A 27,551-nucleotide genomic window follows, 5' to 3' on the forward strand; every position below is an offset into this window, starting at 1 on the left:
GCCAATAAAGAATTCTTGTGTTCAAGTTATGTAATTCTCTATGGATTCATGCTTGTTATTTGAAATATATGGTCAAAAATCATTTAAAGCATATATTTCAAAAAATCGTGAAAGTGTTTAAATTGTGCAAAAACCAAACGAGAGTCACAACTTGTATGCAAAGTGTTTGACAAAATGTCAAACATTTATTGATTGAGACAATCTAGTGTTTGGTAGAGTTAGAACCTATTAGGGTCCTTACAGTTATTAGAGCTTGCATGCAAAGTGTTTGACAAATGTCAAGCATTCAAAATTGACAACCCAAATCGGATTTGAGACAATATCCTAGTGTGAGATATTATAGAAATCAATCAGACCCATGAGAATACATCTTTTGGCAAATGCTAGATTTATTGTGAAAGTTTTTGGCATGCAATATTCATCATCAAACTTGTACATGTTCAGATTGGGTATGGTACTAGTTATTGTTTCAAAAAACTAAAGATTCTTTCATTGTTTGGATTATAGTTTCAAGACTCTTTAGGACTCTCCGTGTCATGGTGACTCCAAAGCTGAGTTACCCTAGCCAAGTCCTAAGGGCCCGAGACTCTCTAAGAAGTGAGACTTACTAGAAACTAGTTTTTTTGGTCGAGTTTTTGTGAAGTACTACTGAGTCTTGCCAAGTCTTGAGTTGTGTTAGGTTCGTTAAGTCTGAGTCTTGTATCTATAGTTTGGATGCAATTGTTGTTGTTGGTAAATTCTATATTGTAGCCGACGGGTAGAATAGTATCCGAATGGGCACGTGACGGTTGAGTCACCCCTTCGGGAAAGTATATGTACACTGTCTGGAAGGGACATCATTAGAATCATCATAATCATATTGTAAGCATTGGAGTGCATATTGCGTATATGAATAAAGTATCTATTTAGTGTTATATCTTACTATACTAAATGCGATAAGTATCATTTTACCTTGCACGGTAAACATTTGGCATCGTTGCCAATCAAACCTGGAACGACAGTAGTGTTATGAAGATTAATGCTGAATTTGCTTAACATGGATAGGAATAAGATAAAAGATAAGGATGAGATACGCACAACATAGGAAGTTTTAATTTTAGCACAACAGACGAAGCACAGACGCAAGCTTCAGCAACTTACTGACAGATATCGAGGGGGTGAAGGAGCACAGACGGAGGGAGTGCATTCACCTAGTAGACTAAGGAGTGCCGAGGAATTGCTAGAAGAACTCAACAGCGATTAAATTTGGTGGAAGAGATAAAGGAGGAGTTTCTTAACTAGTATACGTCGAGGGTAGAGAATCCGAACAGAAGGGAAGTAACTCGCACGACTCGAAGTGCCGAAGGAGCACGAGTGTGGAGTCAACTCTTTGTTCTCAATACACTTGACGGTATTGACGAATGGATATAGGCAGAGAATCAAACAACTTCACTTGAGGAAGATCTTTTCTCACCAAGTAACGCGGTTGTTGGAAGTGGGATGGTTGTCTGAAGTAGTGTGGTTGTGTAGAACAATGCGGGTAATCAGAATAGTGTGGGTACTTAGAACAACATGGGTGCTCAGAAAAACTTGGGTACACAACAAGTACCAAAAAATCAAAAGAAAGTAGCAATGACAAGACCAAGGGAAAAATTGCCGAAGTTCAACGGTGATGGGACGATAGATCCGATCAGACACTGGAAGACATGTGAAACAATATGGACGGCAAATGGTGTAACGAACCAGGATGATTGGGTTTGATAGTTTCCAGCGACCATACGAGGTGTAGCAATTGATTGGTTTGCAGATACCGATCCTCAAAAAAATTAACTACATGGGCAGACGTTAGGAAGGAGTTCATAGCAGAGTTCCGACTGCTAAGGGATGATAATGAAATTGTTGCAGAAATATACAGTAATAAGCAAGGAAAGAATGAAACGATCTGTGTATATGCAAGAAGGCTGAAAGAGTTGGTGGGGAAGATGGAGCGCCCACCAGTTGATAGATTAAAGATACGATGGTTTATTGAAGGGCTACGATTGACACTAAAGAAGAAAATGAAGATTGTACCTCCAGTATTGCACATAGATGCGTATAATCGGGCAATGGATTTGGAGAGTGAGCAAAAAACAAGCAAGAATAAGCACAAATCGTCGGACTCAGACGATGAGACGATTCATTGTCTGAAAGTAGTAACAGCAATGAAGAATCAAGTAAGAAAGTTCGAGTGTTGCAGAAGGATATGCTACAGATGATGAAGGAATTTCAAAATTTGGAAAAGAATGTTGACTCAGTAAAGGGGGAATTGTGGTGTACGGACTATAAGGAGGGCCACACAAACGACTCCTGCCCGAAAAAACAATTTTGCGATATCTCGTAGATTGCGGGACATTCCACAAAGGAATGCCCATTCAATATGAAGATAGGGACAGCAACGGGTGCTAATAATGCTGGAAGTATACATCGGAGTAGGAACGAGCACAAACAATAATGACGCAACCTCAGGAGGATATCGCAACAATAACTGGTGCGGAAGTGGTGGTAATAATAATAACAATAATAACAATGGAGGCCGAAGTCGGATACAGTACTACTTGAGTGGGCGACCGATGATACAATGCCATGCGTGCAACCTTTGGGGGCACTTAGCTAGAGATTGTATCACGAAGGAGTTGTCGCAGTTGTTATGTAGATGGTGTGATCTGGGAGACCACAAAGATTCAAAATGCTCGAAGCAAGGAGTGAATTTGTTAAGCATCGAAACATGTGATGAGGAAACATTAGCCATTACACGTGAGTAAGCAAAGAAAGCAAAGTACCTTGGTGCAGAGGAAGAAAAAAAAAGGTTGCAGCAAGCACGAATAGAGGTGGAAAAACAGATGGAAACGAGAAAGTTGCAAGCAAAAGACACTACTAACACCTCGAATAGGAACCTGGCTGAAAAAAAATGATAAGGCAGGTAATGCAAATAGAAGTCCCTATAAAATTAAATGACTTTCTTACAATGCCTCATTTATGGACAACGATTCTGAATATGACACCACTTCTGAAAGCAACAGAGGAAACAGGAAAGGATGGTAGTGGAACGACTGCAGCAGACCTAATGCTACTAGCACTCACGACAGGAAGACATCCGATAGTGGTAGAGATGGTTATCCTCGAAACCATACTTATGGACACAATTGTGGATGGAGGGTCAGGCTTAAATGTGTTACCAGAGGATATATGGAAAAAGTTGGGAAACCTACGTTGTGGCCACCTACATTTTAGTTACTTACGACGGATCAGCATGGAATCAAGCCGTTGGGAACCCTGATGGTGCAGCCAGTAACTATCGAAACTCAACCATTTCTATTAAATTTTGTAGTCATTGCACTAAAAAGAAAAAGGTATGATGCTATCCTTGGACGGGGTTGGTTGGTGCAAGCAAAAGTGAAACATGATTGGAAATGAAATAACCTATCCATGGAACGTGGAGTCTGAAGATTTGTAATTGATTTGCATACACAGATGATAGGTGAAGAGGTAGTGTCGTCAGATTTCGAAGGTGAAGGCGAAGGTGACAATGAGGGGAAGAAGAGAATGAAACCAGATGAAGGAGTATTGAGATTAGGAGGGTTGAATGATGATGACTTAGACTCGGTGAATGGCTTACTCCATTGGCAGATGGAGGATTATGAACTCTTTACGAGCTATAACATGTTGGGAGTTGAAGAGGGAAAAGAAGGGAATGAGTTCCGAAGGAGTATAGTGGAGTAAAGGAGGGAGAAGCACATGTAGATGAAACACCGACGCATACGTTTAGTGATGACAAACCTATAAAGTATGAAGAGCCTAGTGTAAAAACAATTAACTTAGGAGATGAAGCCAGTCCAAAAAATATTTTTGTGGGGGATGATTAGAATCTAGTCCTGAAGGCAGCAACGTGCAAAGTATTTATGGAGTACAAGGACGTCTTTTCATGGATGTATAAGGATTTGAAAGGAGTACCACCAGAGTTATGTGTCCACCGGATACCGTTGATAGAAGGTGCAGTACCTGTGCAAAAGCGGCCGTATCGGATGAACAAAAATTATGCCTCACAGGTCACTGATGAGATCGATCGGATGTTGGAAGTAGGAATTATTTTTAAATTGCAGACGAGTGAGTGGGTATCACCGATTATGATATCTCTATAAAAAGACACCATGCAGATAAGAATATGCGTAGACTTTCGATGCCTAAATGTGATGACGATTAAAGATCCGTTTCCGATACCATTCACCGATAGCATTCTGGAAGAAGTTGTGGGGCATGAGATTTACTCATTCATGGATGGGTTCTCTGGATACAACCAGATATCCATTATTGAAGAAGACAGGTTGAAAACGACATTCATAGGGGAAGATGGAGTGTACGCATACAACAAGATGCCGTTTAGACTGTTTAATGCTATGGCAACATTCCAAAGAATTATCATACACATATTTGATAAAATGTTTGTTGGAAACTTTAAAGCATTTTTGGATGATTGGTCAATTTTCAGTGTGGAGGATAAACATATAACAACACTTGGAGAATGCATGGAGAGATGTAGATGGGCGAGACTGGCATTGAATCCGAAGAAGTGCTGGTTCATGGAACTACAGGGAAAGCTATTAGGACACATCGTCTGCAAAGCAAGGTTGAAGAGGGATCTTGACAAAGTTCGTGTAATTTTGGATATGCCACCGTCGACGGATGTATCAGAAGTAAAATCATTTCTCAGACATATAGGATACTACCAAAGGTTTATCAAGAACTTTGCGAAGATATCCTACCCGTTGGACAAAGTCACCTGCAAGGGCGAACCTTATAAATGGGAAGCGGAATAGAATGAAGCTTTCAATGGATTGAAAACGAGGTTGGCCACAACACCGATTCTAGCTTATCCGAACTGTGATAAGGAATTTCATGTTCATGTTGATGCATCGAACTATGTGATTGGAGCAACACTGACACAAACAGGTGATCATGGATTAGACCATCCGGTATATTTTGTAAGTAGACTATTATCTAAGGTAGAGAAAAATTATAGTATGATGGAGCAAGAGGTACTGGGGATGGTGTATGTAGTACAAAAAGTTAGACATTATTTATTGGCTCTATGTAGATCATCAAGCACTACTATATCTTGTAAATAAGCCGATCATTTAGGAAAGGATAATTTGATGGTTATTATTGTTGCAGGAGTTCACATTCAAGATTGTGGTGTGGCCAAGAAAGAGTCATGTAAGTGTGGATCACTTGTTGAGGATAAAATCAGGAGAGCCACCAGAGGGAGTGAATGATGATTTTCTTGACGCGCAGCTATTTCACGTTGCAGTATTGCCATCCTTGTACACAGGCATCGGAAAGTATCTATTGATGGGATAGTTTCCTAGTGAAATATTGCCGAATGAGAGGAGGAAACTGGTGCTAAGGAGTTGAAGATTTCAGTTGATCAACGGGTTATTGTACAAGATGGGACCCGATTAGATTCTAAGTTGATGCGTTCTGGAGGAGGAAATTTCGAAGGTGTTGAACGAAGCCCATGAAGGACCAACAGGACACATGGGGCTAGACAATTGCGTGGAAGATACTTCTGGCAGGGTTATGGTGGCCACCCGTGCGCAATGACGCTAGGGAGTGGGTTGTTGCATGCGACACATCTCAGAGAGCTAAACCACTGAAGAGGGACTTCATGCCTCTGAATCCTTCGCATGTGTAGCAGCTTTTTGAAAGATGGGGATTGGACTTTGTCGGAACCCTTAAGGTAAGTAATACTAGAAGATGTAGGTACATCGTGGTGGTGACAGAATACTTGACCAAGTGGGTAGAGTAATGTGCACTACTAGAAAACTCTGTGGTGAGCACAGCTAAATTTATTTATGAGCAAATCGTGACTAGGTACGGGATTCCACTGCAGTTGACAAGCGACTGGGGAGGACACTTTGTCAATCATGTCATCCGACTGCTCACTATCGAGTTCAAAATTTATCATTCACTATTGAGCCCACATTACCCGAGAGCCAACAGACAAACAGAAGCTCCGAATAAGATTTTGGTTAGGGTGATGTATAAATCTTGTGTAGTGAAAGGAGAAGATTGGGAAGAAAAACTACCATCAACATTATGGGCATACCGCACTTCATATAAGGTAACAACTGAACACACTTCGTTTCAGTTGATGTATGGACAGGAGGTAGTGGTATCAGCAGAGTTTATGGTATTGAGTTTAAGGACTGCGATCGAGAACAAACTGGGCGATATGGGAAGCCTGAGGGAGAGATTATATAACTTGAATAAATTGGATGAGTGATGATTGTAGGCACAATGGGCCACAAAAGTTAAACAAAACAGGCGTAAGGTATGGTATAACAAGCATTTAAAATTGAATAAATTTGAACCAAGACAGCTAGTTTTGAAGTATAATGGGCGAAACGAGATTAGACTAGAAAAGTTCAAAGTGAAGTGGGTGGGACCATACAAGATACGCTAAGTTGGCAATAATGGAGCAATCAAATTATGGATGTTGGATGGGAAGGAGGTGCCTAATGTAGTAAACGGGTCGAAGTTGAAAATCTACCAACGCACCTCCGCATTCGAACAAATTGGAGAAATGTAGAAATAGTAGATAAAGAATGTAAATTTGTAAGATAGGTAAATGTAAATAATATATGTAGAGTTAAGCACATTTCCTTAGTACGGTCCAAAGTAATAAAAGTAATAAATATAAAGAACAAAACAATGAGTACTGTACGACTATTAATCTTATATTAGCATATGAGTAACGAAGATGAGCCTTGTATTAACATACCACAAAGAGAAGAGATTTAGACTAGAACCGTACGAAGGAAGAGACCAGTGTACGACCCGTAAAGATCAAAAGGAGCTATTTGTACAAGTAGTCACTGTATGGCTGTACAGACAGAAGAAGCACACCATAGCGGTGAAACAAACCCACCGTACGGTCAGTATGAAAATCATTAAAAGGAAACATATGGCTATTAGCAGAGACTGTACAACAAAGGAGACGGTCACAGGAGCAATCAAGTAACACCGTATGGCATTGCATTGTATTACACATGTGGAAGGAGAAAGTGAGCGTATGGACATGCGTTGAAGGAGAAATTTGATCGTACAAACATGTGGGGAAGGAGAAATTTGGCCGTTATGGCTCAAAGAGGAATAAAATTTGAGCACCACCACCGTACAAATAGCTAACAGCTAACAGATTGGACCGTACGACAGGCAAGCAGAAAGGAAGGTAGGGAAGTAAGGCACAAAACACCATACGGCCTAGTAAGGACACCGTATGGCTAGTCAAAAGGTTGTAGGAGTTAAGGAAAACTTGTACGGCCAATACAAAAGGGAAAAATATATGATATGGAATACTAAGGAGCAAAAAAAAAAAGCCGTACAAAGGCAAGTAGGTTCTAAAAAGTTGTGACGTACGGACTCCTCACGTGGGAGAAGGGAATATTGTATAGCCATACAGCCCTGCAATATTGTAGATACAACAAGTCTATAGTTACAAACTTAGTAGAAGCAAGTTGAAGAGCAGCCGTAACAAACCTTGGAGAGCAATATTTCATCCGTACGACCACAATAGATAGAAGAATACAACCGTACAACAGTAGAGCAAAGGCAAACTTAGAGTAAAAAAAATTGTATGGCTCCATACGAACGCCAAAGACAGGAGAAGGAACTTCGAAATAACATTGTATGGAGGGAGGTAACTGGCCTAACAGATTTTTGTTTTTATTTTGAGAAAAACGACAAAAGGGTGATAGTTATGCATTCAGCCGGCAAGAGAGCTTGGAAAAAGAAATTGGATGAAGATTCAATAATGATTGTAGTCATGAACAAGAATGTAAAGACTTTGCCATCCGGAGTCCATGTAGCAGGAGGAACAAGTATAGGACCAAACAAAAAGAAAGTGAAGCAACCAACATAGTCGGCTATGACGGATAATCCCACAATGCAAAATGTTGCATTTGAAGGATTGAATGGAGCAGAATGTAGGAAGTGGTGGCAGGAGACACTTGATAACCATCCAATGAAGGCCAGCATTTGAAAGGCATAGGTTGAATGGGTGATACAAATGCCTATGTTGTATTAGAGATTATGAAGGGTTTTTACACCTCATGATAGAAACGTGTGATAGGTTCTCTCGAACTAGTACATTTTCTTACCTTGTTTACAACTTGGTGATATCATTCAAACCGGCGGACTTCAAACAGGTATTCAGGATACCTGGTCATGCACAAGGGGGAAGGAAAATAGATAGCAAACCAAAAAAGTTGAGTCCGAAGGTAAAGACACAATTGATATAGCTGGTATGTGGGGAGTTGATGTAGGCTGAGCAAGAAGCTCTCACAGACACGTTGAGGGGTAGAGAATTGAAGAAATCGAACATGTAGGAAGGTCATTGGCGTTGTCTTACGGACGTTGTGAAGTGTCTCTTCACAAGCTCTAGCCGTGTCTCAGACATTTCATTCCCACAGGTGGCGATGATGAACGAGATTCTGCAAGGAAGAGTGTACGACTGGGTTGCATTGTTGGCAGAACGGATGTATGAATTAATGACATTACAACACAAGACATTCTACATGCCGCATTATGCCATCGGGCTATTCTTGGAGGCAACAATGTGGATGATCCCCAACGATACACTAGAGGGAAAACCGGGACCACTTGCGCTAGGCGAACCCTCGATCATGCAGTGGAGACATCTTGATACACTTCGCACTAAGACCATGTTCGAACAAAAATGACCAAGACCGGACAACAAAAATATTGACAGTGGCTGTGAGGAAACTTCTTAGGAAAGTGGGACTGACAGGGAGGAGGAAGAGGATGAGAAGGTAGAAGTAATTACAGCTACACCATTGAGATTCCCACAACCTGCACTTTCAGCAACGACACACTTGGCTCCCGTAGGTATACATGGCATCCCAGGGTTTGGTCAGTTCTGGTAGCCAGTAGTGATGACTCTGGCTTCAGTTGGGATTCAGCCCATAGCGGAGACATAAGCTATTCTTGAGGCAGTAGCAAAGGCACATCCGCTACCAACGGAGACAGTTGTTTTGGAGGTAATGATGGAGCTTGCTCGCAAGGTTTTACCAGAAGCTAGAGCTGAGGTACTTGTACCTAATACAGAGATGGACACTGAGGAAGGAGTAATGGAGATATCAATAGGCAAGGGTTTGAGAGTGCCGTGTGTTCATTTGGACGTAGTGGATTCAGATGCAGTGGTTACAGTGGATACGACAGTGTTAGCATCGCCTGAGCCAGACAAAGAGGGCAAAACCCAAAAATTGAGCATGTACCTGAGTACGAGGTTCCACCGTACCCCAGCACCTCAAGTGACATACTTGCATTCACCTACACGAGAAGTAGTCCCGGAGGAAGACCCTTTATAGGCACAGGTGGAGGAGCCGACACAGAATGATGGACTACCACATAGCACTGTTGAGCAGATGGCAGAAGCAGTAGAGAGGGCTATGGGTGTGCAACAATAGCCTCCAATAGCGCCAGAAACAGTGATGAGTGAGGCATTCTTCGCTGATATAGCGGCTCTAGCGACTTAGGCTCACTAGGTAGTGGCCTCTGCAAAGATACAGGCTTTGGACTCGGTAGTGAAGGAGCTGAAGAGAGTAGTATCCTTTATGAAATTAGGATGCCTGACTACCTTTACAATTTGTTTTGAGGAACGGGGATGGCTGAGTGTGGAGATTGTAGAGATGCGACAGGATTGGGCCACTACAAAAGATCCTGCTATGGAGAGCCGAGTAGAGGTTTTGACTCAAGAGATAGTCGAGATACATAGGGATGCATATTACACCCTTTGGAGGAGCCAGGCAGACCAGGTAGCAATTGAGAGGGCTTGGGAGGAGTCAACTACCAGGCTAGCCATGGAGAGGGCAGCTTGGGAATCCAAGAGGGCAGCCTTGTTAGCTAGGCAGAGTCAATTGCAGAATGTGGCAGCGGAGAAGGAACAATTAGCAGTGGAGAAGGGGGGGTGGCAGATGAGAAAGAGAGAGAGTTGGGAGAGATTGTTGGGATGATGCACTCAGCTTTGGAGCTTTAGATGGAGGTTGAGGCAGAATTGAAAGTTTGGAAGGAGCGAGTGTAAAAGCTACAAGCAGAGGGGAACGAACTGAGGGCATGGACGACCACTACACAGGGATGCATCCCTTTGCTTAGTATCTAAACATGGATGTAATTAATTGTTTTAGTGAAATTTGAGTTTTGTTGTCTTTATTTTGTCGTCCGGAGACAGTTCTATATTGTAGCTGACGGGTAGAATAGTATCTGAACAGGTGCGTGACGGTTGAGTCACCCCTTCGGGAAAGTATATGTACACCACTTGGAAGGGACTTTGGAACATCATTAGAATCATCATAAACATATTGTAAGCATTGGAGTGCATATTGCGTATATGAATAAAGTATCTGTTCAGTGTTATATCTTACTGTACTACATGCGATAAGTATCCTTTACCCTGTACGGTAAACAATTGTTTGATTTTGTTCATTTTCAGCATGTCATTTGGTTCTATCGACATTCAAGTAAACAACAAAACAATTAAAATCAGAAAACTAAAAAAATTGCAAACACCAAAGCTAGAAAGAAAATAGAAAAAATCTCAAAAAATCAGAATTAGAGGTAGATAGAAATAAATCAGAACTTTGGCATTTTGGATCAGGGGTGGGTATTACAATCATGAAAGATGCTTGATGGTGGAAAACTTAAATTAGTTTGGTTTCTTACATCAGTTTTGATCCTAGAAGCACCAACTTTGATCAACTGAAGCACCAACTCAAAAGAAAAATTCTAACACCTTTCTGAACCTACTAAATACTCCAAAAATCATGCAAACTTACACAACACCCCCTTTTTATCTGCAATAATTGAATTGAAAGATTCTCCTATTTCCTTAAAATTATATGCACAACAGTATATAATGATAGCATGCCTAATTTATGAATACCTCCACATCAAGCTCTTTTTTATATACTGAGCTCCTTTGATCCTGTCCAATACAGAAATAACAAACATTGTATAGACTCATAAAATATTCAATTGCTAAATCTCCTCGTGCTGGTTTGACCTCAAAACCAAATCAACCTTACAGAAAATCCTCACAAAAGATTGTAAAATGCTCAAAGCAGGACCCAGTTTAAATCAATGAAGACAAAACTGCTGACCAAAATCAAGAGTCAACTTGGCCATTAACTCTTCTTTGCCTTTGTGTAAAACATTTCATTTAAAAACTATAGCAAGGTGTATAGTCATTGCCTATACTCACAATTTTTCTAAAACAAAGTTTTCTAACTGCATAGTTGTAGCAAGAATAATCAATGATGCACAGCCATGACCATGCACCCGCTTTTGCTTTTTGTTTTTTCAAAAACGACCAAAGAAGACCATGTTATCTCAGCTCAACATGAAAACTTTACACTCAAAGATAGTTCTCATTCTATCCAATCGTTAAATAGAATTTCATGTCATCAATAATTTTCTTCATGTGACTAACTTTGATAGAAACCACGAGTCCGAAAAAAAACGCCCAACAATAGTAAGCATAATCCTCATGCATGTCTCTAAAACATCTTATTGCCAAATAATTACTAGAATTGCTAGCACACAGCTCAAAATAGCAATAATAATATTGCTTCAGTATTTGTGATAAAAAATGTTTTCATGGAACGCAACTTTATATTTAACTGTCAACAATGAGATTATTTATTCCCTTTAAGCTTCCATACGTTGATTCTATATTTGAAAGATGACTTCTCCATAAAAGGCTTGGCTGGAGACTTTTACTTGTCTTCTAAATAACTCTTTTGCTGCTGAGGAAGAGCATTGCATTCTATCATGCTAAGGAATAGAAAAAAGTTAAAACACCAAGTAATAAAATCTGATGGCAATATCACAGCCCATAAATAATAGAATTGAGCCTCTTATCATTGGAAGTCACTATGCGGCCACAAATTTAGACATCATACCAAGGGGGCACGTTTGGGAAAAAAGCCAAGTGTACAAAGTGCCCCCTTGGTATGATGTCTAAATCTGTGGCTGCATAGCTGCTGCCCTTTTCATTGGCTATTCTTGAATAGCCAACCTTCAAACTGTGACATGGCCGATAATTTGAGCTGGCAAAGTAGACAAGCAAGAAAATCAAGTAGACAACCAAACAACTCAAGCATGCTGCCAAGTAGCTCAAGTAGACTACCAACAGCTAGCAAACCAAGTAGCCAAGTAGGTCAAACAGAAAATCAAGCAGCTGATGAAGATCTGATGAATAATCGGTAGCTTGATAAGGATTTACTTTGATTAATCCTCCAAAGTTATATGACCCTGATCACAAACCTTTGACATCAATGACAAAATATTAAATAAAATTTTCCTCCCTCATACTAACACTTGCTCCATGGTATTGAGAATATTTCAATGATACATGTCCTTCCTCACCTTGTACTAAATTGGCTAAATCCCATTGCAATTAAAATTCATTACATGTCAAACCTTGGCAATGTACATCTGGGAACCTTATAATGAGCTGCGTACATCCTGATCCCTTTTGACACTAAGGCCCAAGCTAATATTGCAAATCTATAATCATATAATGCATTAAGCATCAAATTCTACTTTTGTACCATATAAGTTTTATTATATTTGTAGTTACTTAGATGACAAATAACATTGTTTACTTAATTGAATAGTAAAAAAAGTTATCAAGAAATCAAAACTCTTTAAATAACATAGTCCTAAGAACATGTTAATTATGTGCAATAACATGCCAATGCTTATTAGCAATATGCGAATGATATTAGATGTATGGCAATATATCTAACGGTTTGAGGACTTTGAGATTTGCAGCCAAGATGCTAACATCTTACATGATTACATGTTTAGATATATCTAATGTATTTTGATAATTTAAAAATCATCCTCAGTGATGTCTACTTAGATATTTCAACTCTCTTCACCCTCCCTGTTCTCTCCAAATGCAGGATTTACCAAGATTATTTGGATACGTTTAGTGGAACCCAGGGTCAAAGTGATTAGAAGCAAGTTGGTGCTTCTACCAATGTAATGGAAGCCACTTTCCTTTTGCAGTCATTTTATTTTTTGTCAGGTCTTAGGGTATTGTTATTATCTTCTAATTTAGGCTTTATTAAGATTTTATATCATATTTTTGATTTCTTTTTGCTCTCTTGTATCATCCTGATGATAAATTATGGAGTATGGTCCAAAACGTTGATGCAGAAAACTACGATGCAATCACCCAAAGAGGAACTTCAAATAATCTATTGTGAAAATTTATTATCATTAACCCTCAATCTATTGAAAAAAATAATAATAGCGATTAAATATCTTGGTGATTGCATTGACAATTCAACTCATGGCAATGCCATTTGAATTTCATGAATGCTGCTGTTATGCATTGATATAATTTTTCCATGATTAAATCACTTATGTTTTTGGAGTGTCAACTTTCATGAAGAGATAGATTAACAGTAACAAAATTCTTATTTATTTTAGCAGATACATGTGGACCAATAGGTGTCATGTCGCCACCAAAATAAAACCCAGTGATAATAATTATAAGATTAATATATTTATAATAAATAAGTAAATTAAGTAAATAATAAATAAAGATATGATAAGATTAGTAATAACTCAAATGTTAATAAATAAATAAATTATAGTAAATAATCTATATTAATATAATAATAATAAATTATATCATTTTAATCATACAATCTTAATGTACTAATATATTATTAAAATATTAGAGTGATAACTTGATAATAACCTAATAATAATATGATATTAAATAAAACAATATAATAATAAAAAGCTTAATATAATAATACGATATAATTCTAAATAATGTTTAATCATTTACTTGTTGACTTTAGTTGACAACCAGGATTGCGGACCTAACAAATTATCTCTCGTGGTGAAGAAAGAGTCGGTGTTTTCTCTCCATGGAGGATGCAAAATGGCAATTGACAGAGTCTTCATCCATACTATTGAATTGTAGTGTGCGAGAACGTGGAAGGGTAGCAAGTGTATACGGAAATGACTCCAACACGCAGGTTTATAGTTGAAACACTTGAAGACTATTGAAGTTGAAGCACTATCCTTGAGATTAGAAATGATCAGGGTCAACGATATACATACATCTACAATGTAACAAGTTGATAAGTCTGGCAAGTAAGGAGGTGTAATGTACTCATGAACATTGATCAATTAGACTAGATCAGACATTGAAGCAAGAACACTAGTTGATATGGCATATAGCCAATGACATGTAGAATAACATGAAGTTTTCTATAAACAACATAGTTTAGGTCGATGTAGAGAGGGAGTGTTTTAGGGAAAGACTCGAATCGATGTCTAACAAGTAACTGTTATAATCCATATTATTATACATAGAAGTGATTGAGGAGACTGGTCTGAAAGAGCAAAAATATAAAATACTGATTTTATTGATTCAGATTTTTTGGATACATTCAAATACATATAGAATTGATACTGAATTATTTCACAGTGATATGTGAACAACTTTATACAACCTTATTTTCCCTTACAAAAACTACTTTTGGGAATAACTTCCGAGCAACTATATATCTAACTTATTTATTTAAATTAAACTTAGAAACTAACCTAATTAATGTAATAAATCTAACATTCCCCCCTTATTACATTAATCCAACAGATCTAACATTCTAGCTTATTAGAAACTAACCTAATTAATGTAATAAGTCCGACATTCCCCCCTTATTACATTAATCCAATAAGTGAAAGCCTTAAGTAATATTATTCCTCGGGAAACTTTGATGAAGCTCCTTCACCAATCTTTGAAAGTAGATTTTCTCTCTGCAACTTCAGATTGCAAATCCTGATCCTGAAGTTGCCCTCATATCCCAACTTCAGACTACAAATCTTGAAGTTGTCCTCATAATAAGATTGTTTCCACCTCCCCTTACACAAGGAGACATAGTTCCTCCAAAATTTCACATCTCCATGGAGTGTGTCTAATGCCTCCTTTGGTGCTGCATATGAGACGCCTTTCCTCCGAAAGTCCACATCTCCTCCAAGTGTGTCTAATGCCTCCTCAAGTGCCGTAGAAGCAATCACCACTAATATGTTTGCACATGGACGCCTTTCCTTTGAAAGTCGACATCTCCTCCGAGTGTCTCTAATGCCATTCTTCAAATCCTACCTCCCCCTCACTCCATAGAAGGACAATCACATAGCCAAGCCCCCTCTTTTCTTCAGGGACACAAATCTATCAAGTCCCCTCTTATCTTCAGGGATGACTTTGCCAAGCCCCGGCTTTACAGGGACACAGATAGTTGATTCCCATGCAATAATCATCTTTGAGTGAGAAGCTAGCTCGAGATGATAAAAATCCTCCAACCTCCATTGCTTCCAGCCTCCTATTTACTTCTATTCTTTATAGAAAAAATCTTGTAGCTTTTTCACCAACCCACATACAATATCATAGGTATTTTTTTTCAATCAAAAGCAACTGTATCTTAATTTGCCATGTGTAGAATTTAAAACCTTCAAACTTAGCAGTAGTAGACATTTTATCCATTTTCTTCTTGATTGCTTTGAAAGAGAATCAAGCAACTTAAATAAAATGCACAATAGTAAAGCAAACACTCTTTACAAATTTTCAAATGAAAATGCATCCAAGGCTGCAGGAAATGGTTCTCCAAGTTGACTAGCATATGAACCAAAGCAATTTGCAAATTATGAAAAGCCAAGAAAAATCTCTGTCATAGAAACATTAGATACTCTCCAAATTGATGATCTCATAGAATACCAGATGGACACACGGTAGCACTACTCGTGATCTTATTGCGAAATAGAAAAATAACTAAATTTAATGATGCTTCTCCCTTCACATTCACATAGTAATCTGATGTTAATAGATAGTGTTCTTTGGCAATGACTCCATTCCTCAATCCATTTTCTTGAATGCCTTGATAGGGAAATTGCCTTCTTCGACTCCTCAGACCGTTATAAACATATATTCTTTCTACCAATCAGAATCATTTCTCTTACGTCTATAATGAATGCAATGCTTGTGAGTACTGCTTGAAAACTTCACTGTTGCATACAAACATTGTCTTCACTGCTGGGCACAACACATTTTTCACAAAAGCCATGTTATTATTGTATCATACTATGACATTTGCAATGAATTTCCTCCACCAAGTTATACTTGGATCATTCCATGGCATTCAAAAGTGAATGCCCTCCACCAAGTTATACTTGGATCATTCTCCACTAAGTGCACTTGGATCATATCATGACATTCATAATGAACATCCTCCACCAAGCTATGCTTGGATCGTATGCTGACATTCATAATGAATGAACTCCACCAAGTTATACTTGGATTGTATCATGACATTCACAATGAATGCCCTCCACCAAGCTATACTTGGATCATATCATGACATTTCTAATGAATGTCCTCCACCAAGTATTGCTTGGATCATAAAGATTATATCCATTTAATATTCCAAATATCTATTATGATCTAAAACATTATATTAATTATTTATTACATAAATTTATACTGATATCTACTAACATATTAGTTACTCTTATAATATCAAATCATTAATTATCATTGTTTCAACAAAAATCACAGTTCTAATATTAGTAAGATTCAAACTTGAATATCTTTTATAATTTTCTATGTATAAATATATTCATATACATAAATATATAATAATATGAAAAATGTTATACAGCAAATATATCTACCATATAAAATAACTTTTGTACTCAATAAAATATCTTACCTTTATCTTACAATATCTTACCTTTATCTTACAATATCTTAACTTTATCTTACATACCCCCAAGTTCTACCCCCTATAATTTCGGGATTGATTGTTCCTTCTTTCATTTTCGATGGCCCATGATATATGACTTCTTTAAAATAGGTTTTTCCTTGAATACTTTTCCATTCTTTTCCATTGGGAAGATGTGTTATTTACTACCAAGCCACTTTCTATATATAATTGTAATTGCCAAGAGATGTGACGTGTGGGGGTGTCTGAAGTATGGCCCCAAGTTAGGGTAGTAATTCATTATTACTTTATTATTTATTTCTTGATTTTTATTTATGTTTAGTTTTTTGCTTGTAGTTTATATATTCAATCAATACATAATATTAATTTGTCGATAACTATTTAGATATTAAAATAATATTGTTTTTACTATATAATTCATAACATAACTAATACATGTTACTTCATTCATAATAATTTAGTCATTTCATTGTATTTCTATTAGCTACATTGATTGAAATTTTAATGGTGGATTTCATCATTAGAGGGGGATATTACAGAAATAATCTCATTTGTTCTTTAAGCAGCTTACATTGGAAGACCGGATTCTGCACATTGAGTTTGGAAATTGAATGGGTAGTGAATCATTTTCATGTTACATTTTTTTAACCCTGAAAAAATGATTAGCTCTTGGTTTATGTTAATAGTAAATACACTATGCCTTGATATTACTTTATATACTAATATGAAATTCCCTCAGGCCACCAAAAATAGATCTTTATAGCTTTTGTAATTTTTCAGGAAATGCTTTTTTTAGAATTGTTCCTAAATTTCATTATGAAATAGATCTTTTTTTTAACAAATTTTTATTTAGTTGAGGTAATCAAATGAGCAGCTTTCTAAATTTGTGCAGCTACTTTTATGTTATGTTTATGTGTATCTGATCGTTTATTCCTTTGGCAACCATTTGTCATAGTCATTTTGTTTTGCTTATGGAATTCAGATTACTGTAACTCTGCAAGATGGACGGAGCTTTGAAGGAAAAGTTATCAATGCAGATTTTCAAACTGATATTGCTATTGTTAAAATCTATACAAATGCCCCATTGCCAGTAGCAAAACTTGGTTCTTCCAGCAAGCTACGGGCAGGAGATTGGGTTATAGCTTTGGGAACCCCTCTCTTTCTCCAGAATACTGTCACAGCAGGAATTGTGAGGTGAGATGAATCTTTAGTTTTCAAAGTATATATTTCTATATGATTTAGACTGAACTTTGAAGAACTATCACAAATTGAGTTCAATCAATCTATATGCTTGTAAGATAAGCTACCAGTTTTGGTAAGGGTGTGGGTAGGGTATTGCAACTCGGTATGCAATCCTTACCTTAATTGACCATAGTACATACAATATGCTGTTTAAACAGGCAAGGTCTGATAGGCATATGATGACTGATGATAGTCTGTTTCAGCTCCAAACAAGGAAATGTCTGGTATCATCAGCTAAACATGCTCGAGACTCCCTTTATCTGCTGCAAGGGGTCTGTTAAGCTTCCCACACCTCCAGATTACTAAAATGATCACAGTCACATGACACAGTCTCAAAATTTATCTACAATGATTCCAACTCACTTTCAAATGCTACAGTAGAAGCGGAATCGTGAATGACAAGGCCATCTTTCACCAAAAACCGTCATAGTAATTGTAAACTTCCAAGTGTGAAAGAGTATTCAATATTTTTTTGAAGGATTGTAGGTGGGCACCCTCGCATCATGCCACACGTTAGTTATAAAATCCCATCCCATACAAGCACTGCCTTGACCAGTAAAGCATACATACTCTCAAGCATATTTGATCCTTTTTGACAGAGTTTTTCCAGTCTTTCCTTGTGAAACTAGCACATCCTATTATTTTTACTGCCGTGGAATGAAAAACATGTAGCATAAAGCTAGTGGACCTTAGTGTAGGCTGAAGGGGGCAGCTACAATTCCTTATGATGTTTGTTTTTGTCTTTTAGGGCAGTTTTATCCTCACAATTCACATGGTCCATCCTCTTGAATTTCTGAAATGGTTCAAGAAAATTGACATGACCTTTCTATTATTGTACCCTCAAACTGGTCTCAAACAACTGAAAATCTGTTGACTCAATACCAAATTCTGTTGACTGCACAATTAAACTACATTTGAAAACATACTTCACCAGATATTATGTATTTGACATCTTGGTTAGAGACTCGATAGGAAAAACAATCTTCCTCTTTGAGTTTACTTTAAACCTCACCTATTCTGATGTGAGAATGTAATGTCCCCTACAAGGACTTTACTTAATTTGCCCTAGAATTTGTGAATGAGTGTAGAGTGGAAATATCACACGATTACATAGATACACAAAATAGTCCAATTGATACATATGAAGTAAAACCTAGAACACAACATTCATACCACAATACCAGTAGGTGAGAAAATGATTTCTTTATTAATACCAAAAATCAACATGAGTAGATTAACAATGTTCCAAATATTAATAGAAGGGTCGGTTGGTTGGAAACCAACTGACGCATTTCCTCACCACCTAACTACCCAACCCAACTAGCTTTAACAAGTACTAAACATAATAGTTACTTTATTCCGACTACAACGAGGCATGGATTATCACTTTGATTTAGAGCTAAATGAGATACAAATTAAAACCTTGATTTAGAGGTATGATATTCGATAAAGATGTAAATGCTTTAGAGTTTGCAGCTCTTATTATATTGAATGCTAATCCTTGTCTCTGATGCTTTTTAGTTGATTGGATTTATTGATATTTCTTTTGTGGGACTGGCTATCTTTGGCTAGCAGGACTTGACTGACATGCCATCGACTCTCCCCTGCCATCGGTTACCTACCAACAGCTCATGAACCGCATGGCCAAGCTTGAAACCAAAAATTTGCACCTTAAAGACTTGCTTCAGGCCCTATCCTCAGTTGTCACTAAGCTAAAATTACAATGTGTGGGCCTCTCTTCATTTGACAACGCCTCTTCCAACCTTAGGGAGCTAGTGGATGGCAACAAAGTGCAAGTTCGTGAGATCCAAGATCAATAGGCGGATTTAGTCAACAAATAGTCCTTGCTTGAATCTGAGATCGAGAAGCAATTTGAATCTCCCGCCTTTGTTTGTAACAACTCCAGTTTGGTTCTACTTTTAGGGGTCGAGGAGCTTGTCTAGGCCAAGTTGGTTGATGAGCATGTCAGGCGGGCTCACAAACTCAACCTTATGTTTTGGGGCCTTCCTCCTCCTTTTAATCCTATCCTTGTAGGTTAGTGATCAATTGGGTATTAAAGACACTACACTCGACAAGGCTTGAATCAGATACGATGGTACTCTCTCAAGATTCTCACATTTGCTGACTGCTTATGCGCTCTTAGGGCGAGGAGGAAGCTCTTTCCTCTTCACACAAAGATCTTTCTTGATGAGGATCTCACTAGATCACAGGTGGCAGAGTTGAGACATTCACGAGGTCTGGTGGCAAAGGCTAGACGCAGTGGGAAGTGGGTTGTTATCATGAATCTCAGTGTATATTTTCGAGATTCTCCCCCTCTTGGGTGGGAATCAACATCAACAAATAAGGCCAAATGATAGTTCCAATGACAGTTGGATTTGGCAAAGGCTCCCATTGGTTCCTTTCTTGTCCACTGTTGGAACGATAATGACTCTTTGTGATCCTTGTTTGGTCGCTTTTAGGATGCCCTTGGTTCCGTCGCTTTTAGGATGCCCTTGGTTCCGCTGGCATATTCTTGTTACTGATACATGAGAGCTCGTACGCCCTCTTCTAGGAGTCTCTAGTTATGAGTGGTTGTCTGATTTCAGGGATGAGGTCAAGCGGTTTGGTGGGTTGCCTATTTGGTTAGTGACCACCCGTTGAGATCGAGTTTCGTGGTCCATTCTGACAACTTCGCTAGATTCATGTGGGTCCGCATTGGCCGACTAACGTCACATTGCAGGGACATCTCCATCCCAATGCTTATTTCCTGTCAGCTTCGTCATGCTATGTAGTTCATAGCACAAAGAGTGGTGACCTTTTTGAGGACCTATATAATCACACTATTTGGTTTTCTACGATGGGAGACATCATTATTTTGGGGTACTTTAATGCACAGAGAAGATACTGTCAAACCCCCTCTCGAATTGTGGGTTTGATTCAGTTTGTTTGACTATGTCGGACCTGGACACACTAGTCTTGTAGCGATTATCTAAGGACTGTCACCTATGTTGAGATAATGGTTGTTGCACACATTGCATAATATTGTTTATATTGTATTATTTTATTTTATTTTGTACAATGTTGCACCTAGGAGCATTTAGATGAATGTGCAACATGGAGAGATTCCCATGGAATATTCTTGATGAGTTGTATTGTAACATTGTGATAATATTTGATGTAATTGTTTAATATTGGGGAAAATATCAAATATTCAATGTTAAATGTGGGTCAATGGGGGTTTGGTAGCACATTGTTTATGTAATACCACTTGGTGGTTTTGTGAGAGCTTGCTACTATATAAGAACCACAAGGCTATAGTTGTTGGTAAGAAGGGAAAGAAGACAAAAGGAAAGCCGAACAAGGCAAGGCTTGACAAGTTAGCTGAGGGAGCATTTGTGAAAGGTTGGAAGCATGGCATGAGATGTGTGGATTCATGCTTGTTCACATGGATTGCTGGGTTGTGGCTATGGCTTTGCAAGCTTCCATGGTTGTATTGCAATGATGTTTTTGCTAAGTAATACATGGTGACGGATGCTTTTGGAGGCTATGTTTTTTTCTCAATGAGGGTATCCAAGGGTATATCTTATGTCACAAAGTTTTGTGGGTATGTTGTCTATTGTCTTGCATGTGGATGTTAATTGCATATTTATTTTATATCTATTATGGGCTATGTGAAAACGGTAATATTTTTGGTTGCAAATCTCCTTACAGGTGGTATCAAAACTATGGTTTTATTGTTGTAACCTTAGATTGAATCCATGAGAATGCATGAAAGAAAGGGAAAGATATATGGGTTTTGTAGGTTGTTTATTGTAGATCTTGGTTTAGTTTTGGAACTTTGACATTGATCTTGGTTTAGTCTCTTTGTATTGAGTACATTAATCATTTGTTGGATACTTCATGATATTGCTATGTTGCATTTGGTGGATACTTCATGACATCGCTACGTTACATTAATTATTAATCATATGATGTTGATTTCTCTTGTGATTAGAGACATATTTGTTGGGACAGTTGTTTGGTTTGAGCAGGAAGTTCGAGTGGCATTCCCCTGATATAGACTTGAGAGGAGATTGTTCTTAGATTAGTCTTCTTTGGAGAATATCTTGATGAGCAGTCTCATTCCCTAGTCTTGGTCTACTTGGCGGTTTACTACTTGAGAGGTATAGCCCATTGTTTCTCTCAAGTGTATTATATTTATGCTCATCTTTCATTGATATAGATCTTGAGCTATGGTATATGAGTTAGTTCTAGAGGTTTCATTTGAGAGATTGTTTAGCATTGGCTATCTCCTTGTTCATATGTTGTTATGTTGGTTGAGTTTGGGAGATAGTTTATATTGGACATATTCCTTGGATTAGGAATGGTTATTCCTTGATTTAGGAATAGTTTGAGTTTGATCTTCTTATGAGAGGCTTACATCTATGATTAGTTATATGAAATGATTTGTGTGTTTTTGTGGCTTTTTGTTTGGGGTTTTATGAAAGAGATCTTACTTGGTACAATTTACATCTAGAGTGTGTGGAGGACATGATACAAGTTATGATTTACATGTTTTCTCTTTGGTCTTGGTTATCTTCCTAGATGTTTTGTTTTACTTACATTGGATTTGAGATTGGCTGGAGCTTGTGATCACTAGTTTGTGTTCACAGATGTCATGTGAGAGATGACATGGTTATTTCTTTATCTCTTTTCTTTTGTTAGTTGTGGAAAATGTGGGAGAGAGTGTTGGAGACTTGTTATAGGAGTTGTTCTTACAGGTTATTGGTTTATATGTTGTGGATGTCCTTAAGACATGGATTCACTTTTTTGAAATGTTTTGAGTGGATTGGTTATAGATTTGACATTATCTTTTGCTGTGGGAGCTTCGTGGTATATATGTGCTAGGTCAATCTTGAGGCTTTGGATTGCAGATTACATATTGGATATGTTGATGATGTGAGATTCACTTGGTATAACTTTGGAGGTATGGATAGTTTGATGGGTTGGTACTTGTTTTGGGTGCTATTTCAGCTATGGATATTTGACAACTACGGATATATGTGATTACCTTAGGATTAGGTGTTTGTGTTTGGCATTTGAGTTGGTACATGATTTTATGATTCTTATATGATAGGTTGGGTGACTTTCTCTTTGGATGATTTCTATGTACATCTGGTGGCAGTGGCATAATAGGAGTTGTGATCATTCATGTTTGAAATGTTGGATACTTTAATATTTTTGTGGGTACTAGGATGGAGCACATGGTGTACTTATGGTGGATGTGCTAGTAGAGATTGTTTCCTTGTTCATTTATGTGGGTTCAAATTGACTCTATGCAATGTATACAACAAGTGATAGATTGTTGAGATAATGGGTGTTGCATACATTGCATAATATTGTTTATATTGTATTATTTTATTTTATTATGTACAATGTTGCATGTAGTAGCATCTAAATGGACATGCAACATGGAGAGATTCCTATGGTATATTCTTGATGAGTTGTATTGTAACATTGTGATAATATTTGATGTAATTATTTACTATTGGAGCTACTTATAACCATGAAATTTAAATATTTTTTCATGCATTATTTAGTCAATTAACATCAAATACACAATAATTGAGATAAATAGAAGCTACTTAACACTCATACACAATTTTGCATAGATCACATAAGTATAACAACGAATTTCTGAAGGAAAATAAATAAATAACATAATATAAAGTTAAACATAGTGTCACTGTCAAATGTCTACGATAGATGAATCCATGGAATCAAAAGTTGAAAACATATATCAAAATATCAGCTAGAGTGTAGAAGACTAAGGTTGATAATAGCCTATGCCCTCCTATGAATACACCTAAGATAAGTCATGGAAGACTTAGAGATTGAGAAATATGTTTGTTATAGCTTATGTGCGCATTGTAGACAACAACAGGGCTCTCAAGTATGTCTACCAATTTGCTTGGTGAAACACAACTTTTAACAGTAAAAGTCTTTTAATAACAATTATAGTTGGCTTACAAATTTTTGCCAAGAAAATGATCGAGGACATAGCTAGCAAAACATATACACGTAAGTCTGAAAGTTTATAACTTTATGTACAACGCTAGAGAGTTCTAACATTCATGAACACATAAGTCTTAAAAAAAAAAATCTCATTTACATCATTATAGAATTCTAACACAAATATATGTAAATATTAAAATATCTATACAACATTACTAAACTATACAACGTTGAAAGCGACTTCTTCATAATGAAACCCACATAGTAACCAATATTGGCAGTGAGCCTTCAATTTGGGTAACTATCCTTCATTTTGAGATGCAGGTCTATTCAGTTGTGTAATTTGCTATGACCTGGTTAACGACATTTGAAGATTTAAACATTAAATTTGCTAAAATATTCAAGATTTTCAGACATAAATTTGAAAATTTAAGATTTAAGATTCAATCCTTAATAAATTCTTGACATATCACAACATTATTTTCAGAATTAATAAACACTAAAAAAAAAACACCTTCCAGAAATCTATCTTTAAAACAAAATATTTAATTTTTTTCTAAAAATAAAAAAAAATAAAAAATTCCTGGAGAGTCCTGGGCTCGGGACTTGGCGAGTCCACGTGAACTTTGCCAGGGCTTGGCCGAGTTAGTGTCTAGAGGCCATTTTCCTTGGAAAGGCTGCCTTTCCCTCGGACTCACAAAGTCCTGGAACACTGGTTTATACTGACTTTCCCTACTCTTGGTCATGATACATTAGCTAACCGATTCATAAGACTATGTCAGCCTCAAAACTTGACAACTACAATACCATCATGGTTGGGCATATGCTCACCAAATTCTATGCCACTATGTTGGACACAATCTTATCTAGGGAACTCGATCATCTACACTATTAGGCTAGGGTGCAAGCGGGTTTCCACACTGACTTTCAAACCTTGGATTTTGTTGTTCCTAATAATTCATTGTATCCCTTCTTCTCTAGGTCACCATGAAATCTAGGAAGAACTGTTGTGTCCTAATCACCACTTTTTGTCCCATTAGAGTCCCTATGGGTTTGATCCCATGTTGATTTGCTTCTACCAACTGGAAGTGGGTGGCCAAAGGCTTGGTTTCTCGAGTGCCTACCGGGTTTCTTCAGGGAGAACATTAACACCCGAGCCCCCATCCACAATAGTATTGGTCAATTTGCACCCCATTATCTCCTTTTCTACCACCATTGGTGTCCTTCCCATCCCTATGGTAAATATAGTGTTATTCTCCTTCTCTTCAATTACTTCTTCCTTTTGTATTTCGGTTTTAGTACTACTTTTGTGTGCTATTGCCACCCTTAAGTGAGGTTGTGTATCCAATAGATCCCAATCTTCATTGGTATAGAGGCCTCGAGGACTTGCTTCATGATGTTAGTTTCCAAGATGGACTTAGTGGAGGAAGGTTTAGAAGTACTTACCTTTCCTTCCGTATCTATGATGTCTTGGACCTCCTTCCTAGCTTTTTCCAACCTTTACTTTTCTCTACTTATATTAGGATATGTGAGTTTTTTGTCCTACATTCGCGTAATGGATAATACTCCCTCCTCTAGTTCTGCCACCTCAAGCATGTTCACACTTGTCACATGGTCTTCGAATCCATTTTTCTCTTTGTCGACGAAGTGGTCCTTTTGGCCTCTTCCCCAGAGGAACTTCAACGATTTGTTGATGGTTTAGCCTCCTTCTATGATATATGGTAGTTAGTTGTGAACCTAGGCAAGACTCGAGTGATGGTCTTTAACTACTTGTAATGTCCCCACGTTAGCAGTTGTCTAGTTGTGTGACCATTAGCCTTTTATTTTATTTTATTTATCCTACATTGCTTGTGAAAAGTGGTCAACCCTATGAAGTAGGAATAATAGGAGAGCTTGTGGCTATTGTTAGGCAGGTTGGATATGCGAAGAAAATAGATGTGTGAGTTATAGATCTATTTTGGGCATTAGAGGACGTCTATCCTCTCTTGTGACATTCTAGACGTCATTCCCTTGGGATTTGGCTTTTGGAATTCATTGCTATCAGTTTCATTAACAGGTAGTGTGGGCGCATTTCCAGCCATAGGCAGATTGGGTGTTCACTCATATCATTCTTACTCCTTGTCCGATACTTATGCCATTGTGGAGGGATGATTTTATGAGGGTCTTAGACTGATTGAAGGCAGTGTTTCACTGTAGCGGCACTATTCATATTACTATAGTAGCAAGATGGGAAGTCATTACTGGAATATCATGTTATAATGCGGGAGTAATTATTGAGTTTGCTATGTATTTAATTTTATTAGTTTGAAAACTAATATTATTTCAGCAGTAGTTCAATCTTCAATTTGCATAAATTTCTTCTTGTTCATGTTATGTGGTTTCAAATCTATGCAAAAACATTAATATCTCTACTAGCAGTTGGTTCAGTTCTTGGGCATTTCAAGGGGGCGGACTGTAATGTCCCCACTTTAGCAATTGTCCAGTTGTGTGACCATTAGCCTTTTATTTTATTTTATTTTATTTTATTTATCCCACATTGCTTGTGAAAAGTGGTTGACCCTATGAAGTAGGAATAAAAGGAGAGCTTGTGGCTATTGTTAGGAAAGTTGGATATGAGAAGAAAATAGATGTGTGAGTTACAAATCTGTTTTAGGCATTAGAGGACATCTATCCTCTCTTGTGCCATTCTAGACGTCATTCCCTTGGGGTTTGGCTTTTGGAATTCATTGCTATTAGTTTCATTAACAGGCAGCGTGGGCACATTTACAGCTACAAGCAGATTGGGTGTTCCCTCATATCATTCTCACTCCTTGTCCGATACTTATTCCATTGTGGAGGGATGATTTGATGAGGGTTTTGGACTGATTGAAGGCAGTGTTTCACTATAGCAGCATTGTAGCATGACACTGTTCATATTGCTATAAAAGCAAGATGGGAAGTCATTACTAGAATATCATGTGATAATGTTGGAGTAATTAGTGAGTTTGCTATGTATTTAATTTTATTAGTTTGAAAACTTATATTATTTCAACAATAGTTCAATCTTTAGTTTGCATAAATTCCTTCTTGTTCATGTTATGTGGTTTCAAATCTATGCAAAAACATTAAAATCTCTATCTCTACCAGCAGTTGGTTCAGTTCTTGGGCATTTCAAGGGGGCGGACTGTAATGTCCCCACTTTAGCAACTGTCCAGTTGTGTGACCATTAGCCTTTTATTCTATTTTATTTTATTTATCCCACATTCCTTGTGAAAAGTGGTCAACCCTATGAAGTATGAATAAAAGGAGAGCTTGTGGCTATTGTGAGGCAAGTTGGATATGAGAAGAAAATAGATGTGTGAGTTACAGATCTGTTCTGGGCATTAGAGGACGTCTATCCTCTCTTGTAACATTCTAGATGTCATTCCCTTGGGGTTTGGCCTTTGGAGTTCATTGCTATCAGTTTCATTAAAAGGCAATGTGGGCCCATTTCCAGCTACAGGCAGATTGGGTGTTCGCTCA

At 37.7% G+C, this 27,551-nt stretch overlaps 1 protein-coding gene across 7 annotated transcripts in view; it reads left to right on the top strand.

Annotated features, from left to right (window-relative positions):
• The window catches only part of DEG14 (Trypsin family protein with PDZ domain-containing protein), a 213,789-nt gene that overhangs the window by 123,665 nt on the left and 62,573 nt on the right, over nucleotides 1–27,551 (top strand). For all 7 annotated transcript variants that reach the window (XR_016353291.1, XM_089789659.1, XM_089789674.1 and 4 more), the window contains one exon: nucleotides 17,818–18,029. Coding sequence is in view for 6 of the 7 variants with exons in the window: in XM_089789659.1 (XP_089645785.1) it covers nucleotides 17,818–18,029 (212 nt within the window). In the remaining variant the exon portion in view is untranslated. The remainder of the gene's footprint in view (nucleotides 1–17,817; nucleotides 18,030–27,551) is intronic.

Source organism: Cupressus sempervirens, chromosome 1, assembly GCF_028749045.1.
Source record: "Cupressus sempervirens isolate cs-2001-9-10 chromosome 1, ASM2874904v1, whole genome shotgun sequence".
NCBI classification, from domain to species: domain Eukaryota; kingdom Viridiplantae; phylum Streptophyta; class Pinopsida; order Cupressales; family Cupressaceae; genus Cupressus; species Cupressus sempervirens.